Raw genomic sequence first — 12,785 nt, 5'->3', positions numbered from 1 at the left:
TCTTGGTCTGCGGATATGACTTCTAAATCCAGACACCTTTCTCTTCCCTTCAAGGGAAAGATTTTATTCGGTCCAGGGCTGGACTCCATTATCTCTACGGTTAACGTAGGGAAAGGTACCTTCTTACCGAAGGATAAGAAGAATAGGCCTAAGGTACAGCAACTGTCTAATTTTCGTTCCTTTAGTGCTGACAAGTCACAACGACAGCAGTCCTCTTCCAAGTTCAAGCAGTACTTGGATGCCGGCTCACTCCTGGAATAAGTCCAAACAGACTAAGAAGCCTGCCAAGAACAAATCGGCATGAAGGGGCGGCTCCCGATCCAGATCAGATCGAGTAGGGGGCAGACTGTCTTTTTTCAGACGCTTGGTTCCAGGATGTACAGGACCCTTGGGTCCTGGAGGTTGTATCTCAAGGATACAGAATAGGATTCAAGTCTCATCTACCCAAGGGCAGATTCCTTCTCTCCAGTCTGTCTACAAGACTGAGAAAGAGGGCTGCCTTCTTAGGTTGCGTACAGGATCTCTCCTCTCTGGGAGTAATTGTCCCAGTACCTACAGCAGAAAGAGGTTTGGGGTTTTATTCAAACCTTTTTGTGGTTCCAAAGAAGCAGGGAACTTTTTGTCTAATTTTGGACCTAAAGTGCCTAAACAAGTTTCTGAGTGTTCCCTCTTTCAAGATGGAGACAATACAGTCAATCCTTCCTCTGGTTCAGGAAGGACAGTTTATGACCACAAAAAAGACCTGACGGATGCATACCTTCACGTCCCGATTCACAGTGAGCATTTTCAGTTCCTGAGGTTTGCTTTTCTGGACCAGCACTTCCAGTTCATAGCTCTTCCGTTTGGCCTAGCTACTGCTCCAAGGATATTTACAAAGGTTCTGGAGGCTCTTCTAGCCGTTGCCAGAACATGAGGTATTGCAGTAGCGCCTTACTTTAGCTATATCTTTGTACAGGCACCATTTTTTCGTCTAGAGTCCCTTCTCAATCATCTTTGATCACATGGATGGAAGATAAACTTGGAAAAGAGTTCTTACTCCAAGTACAAGGGTTAATTTTCTGGGAACTATAATAGACTTCATATCGATGAGAATATTAATCACAGATCAAAGACGATGCAAGCTAACTTCTGCATGTCTTGCCCTCCAGGCCTCCTCAAGACCTTCAGTGGCTCAGTTTATGGAGCTAATTAGACTCAAGATTCCACCTCAGACCCTTACAACTATGCATGCTGAGAAAATGGAACGGCGACCATTCAGATCTGTCTCAAGAGATAGTGCTGGACAGCCTGTCGAGAGACTTGCTCACCTGGTTCCTCTGTCCAGATGATATGTCCCAAAGCATGTGCTTTTTGAGACCGTCCTGGGAGATTGTGACAACGGACGCAAGCCTTTCCGGCTGGGGAGCCGTTTGGGGTGCCAAGAAGGCACAAGGTCTGTAGACTCAGGAGGAGTCCTCCCTTCCGATCAATATTTTAGAACTCCAGGCAATCTTCAATGCCTTGAAGGCTTGGCCCCTTCTGGGTTTTTCCCAGTTTATCAGATTCCAATCAGTTGCCTATATCAACCATTGGGGGAACGAGAAGTTCCTTGGTGATGAGAGAAATATCTCGGGTATCTCAATACCAAGCTACCCAGGTACGGGTCGAGGTTGAGGGATCCTCAGGCGGAACTGATAGATGCACTATAAATACCATTGAAGTTCAGACTCATATATCTTTCCTCCATTGCCGCTTTTCCCTCGTGTGGTGGTTCGCATCAAGCATGAGCGAGCATCTGTGATTCTGAATGCTCCCTCATGGCCACGAAGGACGTGGTTTGCGGATCTGGTGGGGATGTCCTCATCTCCTCAGTGGCGGTTACCTTGTTGCATAGATCTGCTGATACAGGTTCCTTTCGTTCATCAAAATCTAGATTCTCTGAGGCTGACTGTGTGGAGATTGAACGCTTAGTCTTAGCCAAAAGAGGGTTTTCTGAGAGTGTTATCGACACTCTGGTTCAAGCTCGTAAACCAGTTACTCCTCGTATCTGCCATAAAGTGTGGAGGACTTATTTGTACTGGTGTGAAGGAGCGTGGTTTTTCCTGGCATAAGGTTAAGGTTGCCAGAATTTTAGCTTTCCTCCAGGAAGGACTGGAGAAGGGTTTATCTGCTAGTTCCCTGAAGGGACAGATATTGGCCCTGTCTGTGTTACTGCACAAAAAATTGGCTGAGCTTCCGGATGTGCAGTATTTTAAGGCTCTGGCTAGGATCAGCCCTGTGTTTAGATCTGGGGCTCTGCCTTGGAGCCTCAATCTTGTTCTTAGTGTTTTGCAGCAGACTCCGTTTGAGCCTATGCATACTGTTGACATTAAATGGTTATCTTGGAAGGTTCTTTTTTTGTTGGCTATTGCCTCTGCGCGCAGAGTTTCTGAGATTTCAGCTTTGCAGTGTTATTCCCCTTCTCTGGTTTTTCATGCTGATAAGGCGATTTTTACGCTCTAAATTAGGGTTCCTCCCTAAGGTGGTGTTGAATCATAACATTAATCAAGAAATTGTTGTTCCTTCCTTGTGTCCTAATTCCTAATCCTCCTTCAGCGAAGGAACGTTTGCTTCACAAACCAATGTGGTTCGTATCTTGAAGTTCTATCTTCAGGCTACTAAGGAATTCATAAAAATGTCCTCTTTGTTTGTCATCTATTTTGGGAAGTGTAAGGATACTATGACTTTCTATTTTTTTCTACGACTATCTATCTGGTTGAGGAGTGTCATCTGCTTAGCTTATGAGACAGCGGGACGACAGCCTCCTGAAAGGATAACGGCTCATTCTACTAGTGACTTCCTCTTGGGCTTTTAAGAACAAAGCCTCAATGGATCAGATTTTTAAGGCGGCTACCTCGTCCTCCTTACACACTTTTTCTCCATTTTACAAGTTCGATGTGTTTGAAGCAGCTTTCGGGAGAAACATTTTGCAGGCTGTGGTGCCCTCTGTATAGGGTCTGCCTCTTTTTTCTGTTTCCTCCGTTATTCATTCAGTGTCCTCTGGAGCTTAGGTATAGTTTTCCCAACAGTAAGGAATGAATGGAAGGAAAACACAATTTATGCTTACAGATAAATTCCTTTCCTTCCTGGCAGGGAGAGTCCACGACCCGGCCCGTAATTTATTTTTTCGATGGGCGGCATCCATTTTTATATTTCTTCTGGCACCTTTTATACCCTTATGTTTCTCCTACTTTTCCTTGTTCCCTCGGCAGAACGACTGGGGGATAGGGGAAGTGGGAGGATATTTAAGCCTTTGGCTGGGGTGTCTTTGCCTCCTCCTGGTGGTCAGGTGTTGTATTCATAACAGTAAGGAATGATGTTGTGGACTCTCCCTGCCAGGAAGGAAAGGAATTTATCTGGTAAGCATAAATTATGTTTTTTGAATGCATCTAAGGTATTGGCATTCACTGCTTCCCCAGGTAATGAGTTCCACAATTTGATTGTTCTTACAGTGAAAAAATGTTGCAGGAGATTAAATCTCTTTTCCTCCAGCCTTAAATTGTGACCTCTTTATTCTTGGAATAAAAACAGCTTCTGTCATCTCTGTATATGGGCCTTGAATATATTTATATAAAGTAATCATGGCACCTCTCAAGCACCTTTTTTCTAGAGAAAACAGGACCCAGTTTGGCTAACCTCTCCTCATATCTTAAATTCTACATTCGCCTTAATAGCATTTTTAGTCCCTTCTCTGAACTTTTTCTAAATCTGGAATGTCTTTCTTTTTTTTTTTTTTTTTTTTTGGAGATCGGTCCCCAGAACTGCACTCCTTACCAATTCCTCCACAATCTCTGTGCCTTAGGTTGATGCTTGTTCCATATACAGCTACTAATATACAAATACTGTATATTACATTTTTGTATTTTACTTGTTGAATTTTTCTGCATCCTGCTTTTAAGGAAAGAAAATGTACTAATATATCTTCGGTGCCCTAAACTTTATTATTATTATTATTATTATCGGTTATTTGTAGAGCGCCAACAGATTCCGCAGCGCTATTAACAAAGGTGGAGTACAACAAAACAATTATAGGGATCAAATGGGTAGAGGGCCCTGCCAAGAGTTGCACTGTTGTAGTCAGCTCTTGAGAAGGTGATCAACAAACAGCTGGACTCTTAGGCTTACATGCTAAGGGGGTTCAGGGGATAGCAATGCTAAACATGTTTGTCTACCGAGAAATGTAATTATCTTGCTTAAACCAGTTAAAACAAATATGTACAAAAAATATTACAATAATCCCTTTTCTTTTCCTAAGTTTAGTAAATTAGAAATGTTTACGCTCATACACGCTGGTTAGAGTAAATATGAACTTTTCCTGACTTTTAGAGCTTTTCTATTCATGGTTTTTAATTCTCTCTCTCTCTCTCTCTCTCTCTCTCTCTTTACAGCCTAGTGACTTTTCCATATCATTGAAAGCATCAGGAAAGAACAAACACTTTAAGGTGCAGCTGGTGGACTCTGTGTATTGCATTGGGCAACGACGATTTAAGAACATGGATGAATTGGTGGAACATTACAAAAAAGCCCCTATCTTCACAAGTGAACATGGAGAAAAATTATATCTAGTTAAAGCACTACCGTGACAGCAAACTTAATAAAGGCCTAGGTCACTCAGGCCTTTTCAACTACAAGCCTTAGTTCCAATAATACTTCCATGGAACAGAGCCATCCCTACAATGGAAGCAATTTTAAAATATTGGCTACACAATACCACAGACACTCTTACATTGTTATTTTATCTTTTTTATTTGTGTGTTTATGTCCTTTCTGTTTGTAAGTCATCTTGCCCTCAGGTTAAACACCTCACTCAATTGTAAGCACTCACTGTCATGCCTTGGTTCTAAGTCTCCTATTTGGCATATGTTTACAGTACATAGCTAGTTGTGGCTAGCAATAAAATAAGTAGGAGTCAACTTGAAACAGTGTTAATGTACTCTAAATTGTATTATTATGTTAAAAAAAAAGTGTATTGAAATATATTAGGCACAGCTGAAATGCACTGATGCTGCAGCATTTTCATTATTGTAGACAAACTCCTAACAGTTGTAGCCACAAGTTTTGTAGCCTTGTTGCTTACCAGGTAGTTTACTCGAAACATTCATAGATTATAGAATCACACTGTAAAGTACTCTTCAACAACAATATTTGTCAACCTCCATAAAGAGTACATAAAGTGATGTAGCAGTACTTTATAAATGACTTTGGTAATTATGGATTGTAGCAAATAGTGTATTGGATATATAATTACTACAAAAATAGCAAGTTTGTGAGCAAAGACTCCACAGTTTTCATCTAAGATAACCAAATGTGCCATCCACACATTTTCTCTTGCTTGTTATAGTTAAACAAATATGTATTTCATTCTGAAGTAATATGTATGTTTAGCTGATTGTCAGCGCTAATTATACAGAGAGAATAAAACAGATCTTTTTGAAATTGTCCTGCAGTTTGTTGTACAGCAAGCTTTTAGTATATATTTGTATATTCATATTAATGTCAACAAGTATTCTTGCTTAAATACCCTAGTATTTTACAAATTCTAGTCTCACAATGCCCTTGTAAAAAGATTTGGTTTTCTACTACAATTACAAAATGTTTGAGTCCTAATTATTTTAAGGGACATAAAACCCCAAATAATTCAGAAAGCGCATGCAATTTTAAACAACTTTATCATTTACTTCTGTTGACAAATATTATTCTTTCGCTTGGTATCTTTTGTTGAAAAACAGGGACAGGAGTGTGCACATTTCTGGAGCACTATATAGCAGCAGTTTTGCAAGAATGACTTTCATTTGCAAGAGCACTAGATGGCAGCACTATTAATTGCCGTATAGTGTTCCAGACATCTACTTGGGTATCGCAAATTTGATAATAGAAGTAAATTGGGAACGTCCTTAAATTTGTATGCTTTGTCTAAATTAAATAAGAAACGTTTTGGGTTTCATATACTATTAATAATAGTAGTTTGTATGTTACATAAAGTTTCAAACTGTTTGCTGTTAAACTATCCAAAAAGGTACTTATCTTTGTGACCCATTTTCCTTCTCTGAATATAATTTGTCTATTCACTTAATTTTATTAGAAAGTCATTTACTGTTCTTATATTTTACAAGCGTAACACACACTTCAGTATAAGGTGCATCTATTTCCATCTAAAGAAGAGGAGAGTCCACGGCTTCATTCATTACTATTGGGAATTAAGAACCTGGCCACCAGGAGGAGGCAAAGACACCCCAGCCAAAGGCTTAAATACCTCCCCCACTTCGCTCATCCCCCAGTTATTCTTTGCCTTTTGTCACAGGAGGATGGCAGAGGAGTGCCGGAGTTTTGGAGTAGTCTCTTATGGAGGGTAGTACTCTTCGCAGTGGGACTGGAGTTTTAAGTAGTCCTGTCAGCCTCTCAGTGAGAGCCTGGGCATAAAGTTAGAGTCCGGAGATGCAGGGAGAGTCTTCCTGCAAAACTATCCCAACTCATAATAACAGCTCCATAAGCAATCAGCGTTGAAGAGTTTAGCTGCCTGCTTTCTTCACTCAAGTACATGTCAGGAGCAAAGCTACTAACCTGTCACACTTGAAGGGCCGTGTTCCTGTCCCACGGCGTAGATTCTGGTAAGATCGTTTCATTTTGTATTAATAATGATAACATAGAAGACAGGGTCACAGTGTGGCGCCTTTTTATCTTCACAGAATCAAGGGTTAATATTCCTGGAAGGGGATGTACTACTGAGCCGTCGACCTCTGAGGGTTCTTCGTCCCTGGAGGTGCGTTCCCTACATTCATCTCAGATTGCACTTGCAGCACCCCGGGGTCCAACTGTTACTCCTTCGGGAGAGATTTGTTGGCCGTCAGACTTTGCGAACCAACTGCAATCGGCGGTTTCAAAAGTGATCCATGCCTTACCACTTTCTGCTAAGCACAAGCGTAGGGTTTATCATAGTGGCCCGGCCCAGGGTTTGTCCTCGCTGATGGAAGTTCCAGAGGCTCTATACGATGACGAGGCCTACTCCGATTCTTCGGAGGAGGCCCCTTCTGGGTCGGAGTCAGTGTCATCTAAACCTCCGGAGATGGAGGAGCCTGATTATAGGTTTAGGAGGGAGAATTTGCGCTTTCTGCTTCAGCAGGTGCTTGCTACTCTGGAGGTTCCGGAACCTAAGATACCGGAGGAACCTGCGATTCCTAAGCTTGACAAGGTATACGAGGACAGGGTAGTACCTCAGTCTTTCCCGGTTCCCGTTAAGATGGCTAATATTATTAAAAACGAATAGGAGCGATTAGGTTCTTCCTTTTCCCCTTCTTCCTTTAAAAAACTTTTCCCCATTCCGGACTCTCAGCTTGAGCTGTGGGGGACCATCCCTAAGGTGGATTGTGCTATCTCTAAGCTCGTGAAGCAGACGACTATTCCCCTTGAGGATAGTTCGTTTTTTAAAGAGCCCATGGATAAAAAGCTGGAAAACATGTTGAGAAAGATGTTTCAGCACACTGGGTTTGTTTTTCAGACAGTTGTGGCGGTCGCTGGAGCTGCGACATATTGGTGTGAATCCCTGTGTGAAATGGTCGAGGGGGAGACATCCATTGATGAGATACAGGAGAAGATTAAGGCGTTGAAGATCGCCAATTCTTTCATCTGTGATGCCAATATGCAAATTATTCGCCTGAATGCTAAGGTGTCAGGTTTTTCTGTTTTTGCGCGCAGGGCTCTGTGGCTAAAATCTTGGTCTGCGGAAAGGACCTCTAAGGCGAGGCTGTTGTCCCTGCCTTTTCAAGGAAAGATCCTGTTAGGTCCAGGATTGGATTAGATTATATCCACGGTTACGGGAGGCAAGGGAGCTTTCCTACCGCAGGATAAGAAGGCTAAGCCTTAAGTATCTACTTTTCGTGCGGATAAGGCCCAGCGCCAGCAACCCGCCACAAAAGTGGACCAGTCCAAGGGATCTTGGAAGCCGGCTCAATCTTGAAACAGGTCTAAGCAGAGCAAGAAGCCCACCAAGACGAAATTGTCCTTAAGGGGCGGCCCCCGACCGATCTCCGGATCACGTAGGGGGCAGATTATCTCTATTTTAAGACACATGGTTGCAGGACGTTCAGCACCCTTGGGTTTTAGAGGTGGTCTCCCAGGGTTACAGGATAGGGTTTAGATCCCATCTGCCCGAGGGCAGATTCCTCCTGTCAAGCCTATCTTCAAGACCAGAGAAGAGAGAGGCCTTTCTAGAGTGTGTGAGGGAACTCGCCTCTCTCAGGGTTATCATACCAGTACCCCTAGCAGAAAGGGGTTTAGGGTACTATTCCAACCTTTTTGTGGTTCCAAAGAAGGAGGGCATGTTCGGCCCGATTCTGGACCTAAAGTGTTTAAACAAGTTTCTGAGTGTTGCATCGTTCAAAATGGAAACGATCAGATCTATTCTGCCCCTAGTTCAAGAAGTACAGTTCATGACGACTATAGACTTGAAGGACACCTACCTTCATGTGCCAATCCACAGGGACCACTTCAGGTTCCTAAGATTTGCCTTTCTGGACCAGTTTGTGACCTTCCTTTTGGTTTGGCGACGGCCCCCGAGTGTCTTTACGAAAGTTCTGGGGGCGCTGCTTGCAGTGGCCAGATCCAGGGGCATTGCGGTGGCACCTTACCTGGACAACATACTGGTTCAGGCGCTGACGCTCAGCCTTGCAGAGGATCATTTGAAGGCTCTTCTTCTTCTGCTCCAATCTCACGGTTGGAAGATCAACTCAGGAAAGAGTTCCCTGGTTCCCAGCAACAGGGTTGAGTTCCTGGGCACGATAATAGACTCTATGTCCATGAAGATATTTTTCACAGATCAGCGGCCTCAATGTATGGAGGTGATAGGTTTTATGGTGTCAAGCATAGATGTCATCCCATTCGCCAGGTTCCTCCTCAGACCTCTTCAATTGTGCATGTTGAGACAGTGGAACAGCAATCTATCACATCTGAGATCCCTGGAGCCTCGGACTCGGAACTCCCTCTCTTGGTGGATTCGTCCGGAGCAACTATCCATGGGGACATCCTTCTTGAGACCGTCCTGGGAGATTGTGACCATGGACGCCAGTCTGTCAGGATGGGGAGCTGTTTGGGGTGCCAGGATGGCACAAGGAAAGTGGTCCAGGGAGCAGTCTCTCCTTCCGATCAACATCCTAGATCTACGAGCAATCTACAATGCTGTGAAGGCTTGGCCTTCTCTGGGGTCGGTCAGTTTCATCAGATTCCAGACCGACAACATTACCTCGGTGGCTTACATCAACCATCAGGGGGGTAAGAGGAGCTCCCTCGCGTTGCGGGAGGTGTCTCGGATTCTGGAGTGGGCGGAGTCCCACGACTCCTCGTTCTCAGCGATTCACATTCTGGATGTGGACAACTGGGAAGCGGACTTTCTCAGCAGACAGTCCTTCCATCCGGAGGAATGGAGATTTGTCACAGATGGGGAACACCGGAGATGGATCTCATGGCGTCCAGATTGCAAACTACCTTGATACGGTAGAGCTGATAGATGCCTTAGTGGTTCCTTGGGGATTCAGCCTAGCTTACATTTTTCCTCCGTTACCACTTCTACCTCGCATAGTGGCACACATCAAACAGGAGCGGGCCTCGGCCATTCTGATTGCTCCATCGTGGCCGCGGAGGACGTGGTTTGCGGATCTGGTGGGGATGTCATCCTCTTCACCATGGAGGTTACCCTGTCGCAAGGATCTGCTGTCACAGGGCCTCTTTCAGCATCAAAATCTAGATTCTCTGAGGCTTACTGCGTGGAGATTGAATGCCTAGTCTTAGCTAAGAGAGGCTTTTCTGAAAGTGTGATTGATACTCTAATTCAGGCAAGGTAGCCAGTCACTCGTCACATCTACCATAAGGTGTGGAGGACTTACTTGTCCTGGTGTGAGAAGCATGGATATCCCTAGCAGAAGGTGAAGGTATCCAGTATTCTGTCCTTTCTCCAGGATAGCTTGGAGAAGGGTCTTGCTGCTAGTTCCTTAAAGGGACAGATTTTGGCATTATCAGTCTTGTTGCATTGGAGACTCGCTGAGCTCCCTGACATACAATCTTTTGTTCAGGCTCTGTCTAGAATCAGACCTGTCTAAGGCAGTCGGCTCCGCCTTGGAGCTTAAACTTAGTCCTTAGGGTTTTGCAGAGGGTTCCGTTTGAACCTATGCATTCCATAGACATTAAGGTTCTGTCCTGGAAGGTTCTCTTCCTGTTGGCTATTGCATCGGCATGCATAGTATCTGAGCTAGCTGCCTTGCAATGTGACCCTCCTTATCTGGTATTTCATGCAGATAAGGCGGTACTGCACACTGGGTTGGGGTTTCTCCCCAAGGTGGTGTCTAACCGTAACATCAATCGGGAAATAATTGTTCCTTCTTTGTGTCCTATACCTTCTTCTACAAAGGAGAGGTTACTTCATAACCTGGATGTGGTTCGTGCCTTGAAGTTTTATCTTCAGGCTACAAAGGATTTCAGACAGTCTACATTTCTTTTTGTGGTGTATTCTGGGAAGCGCAAGGGGCAAAGGGCCTCTGCTACTTCTTTGTCTTTTTGGTTGAGGAGCTTTATTCGCATGGCTTATGAGACAGCGGGACATAAGCCTCCTTAGAGGATCACGGCTCATTCAACTAGAGCTGTGGCTTCGTCTTGGGCCTTCAAGAATGAAGCCTCTATGGAGCAAATTTGTAAGGCGGCTACCTGGTTCTCCTTACACACTTTTACAAAGTTTTACAAATTTGACGTTTTTGCTTCTGCGGAAGCTGTTTTTAGGAGAAAGGTTTTGCAGGGTGTGGTGCCCTCAGATTAGGGTCCCCCTTTTACCCTACTGGTTTCATTCAGTGTCCTCTAGAGCTTGGGTATATGTTTCCAATAGTAATGAATGAAGCCGTGGCCTCTCCTTCCCTTTAGATGAAAAACATAAATTATGCTTACCTGATAATTTCATTTGCATTGAGGGGAGGAGAGTCCACGGCTCCCGCCCATATCTCCGTTGGGCAGCCCTAAATTTATTCATCTTCTGGCACCTTTTTTACCCTATTTCTCCTACTGTTCCTGGTTCCCTCGGCAGAATGACTGGGGGGATGAGGGAAGTGGGGGAGGTAGTTAAGCCTTTGGCTGGGGTGTCTTTGCCTCCTCCTGGTGGCCAGGTTCTTAATTCCCAATAGTAATGAATGAAGCCGTGGACTCTCCTCCCCTCGATGGAAATGAAATTATCAGGTAAGTATTGCAATAGAGCATGCAATTTTAAATAACTTTCTAATTTACTTCTATTATCATTTTTCTTCATTCTTTTAGTATCTTTTATTGAAAAGCAGGGATGTAAACTCAGGAGTTTGCATGTGTCTGGAGCCCTTAATGGAAACAGTTTTTTAGGAATGTTATCCATTTACCACTAGATGACAGCACTATTTCCTGGTAGTGTTCCAGACAACTACCTAGGTATCTCTAACACATAATACTATATCGGAATAAAGCAAATTTGATAGTAGAAGGGAAGTGGATTTTTTTTTTAAATTGTATACTCTGTTTGGGTTTCATATCCCTTTAAGCTTACAACAGTGATTGCCTAGTAAGCAATTTCTGATGTTCACATGCTGCACAATAATGTAAAACTAATGATTAAAGGGACACTGAACCCAATTTTTTTTCTTTTGTGATTCAGATAGAACATGCAATTCTAAGCAACTTTCTAATTTACTCCTATTATCAATTTTTCTTTGTTCTCTTGCTATCTTTATTTGAAATAAAAGCCATCTAAGCTTTTTTGGGTTAAGAACTATGGACAGCACTTTTTGATAGGTGGATGGATTTTTTCCACCAATCAGCAAAGACAACCCAGGTTGTTCACCAAAATAGGCTGGCATCTAAACTTAGATTCTTACATTTCAAATAAAGATACCAAGAGAATAAAGAAAATTTGATAATAGGAGTAAATTAGAAAGTTGCTTAAAAATTCATGCTCTATCTGAATCACAAAAGAAAAAATTTGGGTTCAGTGTCCCTTTAAGTTTACTGTTCCTTCAATGTAGTGCTTTCCACATCTATTGCATATTTTCAAAAAGGCAAGAAGCCTTTTGGTGCTGGGATATCCTTGGAGGTGCTATGATTTTTATTTATTTATGTACAAATGAATAATCATTCACCCAGTCACTGCCAGTGGAAATAGCATTACAATTAATTTATTACTTTCACAATCTGCAATTTAATGCCTTAATTATTCTCATCATTAGATCTTTATACTTTCACAAACATTATATATAATGAGATGTTTTAATGTTTTTCTAAACAGTATAACCAATTATAACCAGATCACATGCAAATCTCAAAGCCAACAGCGGCTCTTTGCAGAGTGCAATTACCATTAATCTCCCCAAACCAGTGAGTCATCAGCCCTTTAGTCTCTACAGAAGCTCATTGATATATCTTGACATTCCTAAAATTGCAAAGTTGTCTCAGTAAACTGGTAAATGTTTCTTAAAGGGACAGTCAAGTCCAAAAAAAACTTTCATGTTTCAAATAGGGCATGTAATTTTAAACAACTTTCAAATTTACTTTTATCACTAATTTTGCTTTGTTCTCTTGGTATTCTTAGTTGAAAGCTAAACCTAGGAGGTTCATATGCTAATTTCTTAGACCTTGAAAGCTGCCTCTAATCTAAATGCATTTTGATAGTTTTTCACCAGTAGAGGGCATTAGTTCACGTGTTTCATATAGATAACATTGAGCTCATGCACTTGAATTTACCATGGAGACAGCTCTGATTGGCTAAAATGAAA

The 12,785-nt window shown here is 42.7% G+C and overlaps 1 protein-coding gene across 3 annotated transcripts in view; it reads left to right on the top strand.

The window, feature by feature from the left end:
- NCK2 (NCK adaptor protein 2) overlaps window positions 1-5,454 on the top strand; it is a 347,404-nt gene extending 341,950 nt beyond the window's left edge. For all 3 annotated transcript variants that reach the window (XM_053707634.1, XM_053707632.1, XM_053707633.1), the window contains one exon: window positions 4,407-5,454. In XM_053707634.1, the coding sequence (XP_053563609.1) occupies window positions 4,407-4,601 (195 nt within the window). In that variant the 3' untranslated portion in view covers window positions 4,602-5,454. The remainder of the gene's footprint in view (window positions 1-4,406) is intronic.
- The last annotated feature ends 7,331 nt before the right edge of the window (window positions 5,455-12,785 follow it).

The sequence above is a fragment of the Bombina bombina genome, chromosome 3 (genome assembly GCF_027579735.1).
Source record: "Bombina bombina isolate aBomBom1 chromosome 3, aBomBom1.pri, whole genome shotgun sequence".
In the NCBI taxonomy this organism is placed as follows: Eukaryota; Metazoa; Chordata; class Amphibia; order Anura; family Bombinatoridae; genus Bombina; species Bombina bombina.
This window is presented reverse-complemented; position numbering and strand designations above follow the sequence as displayed.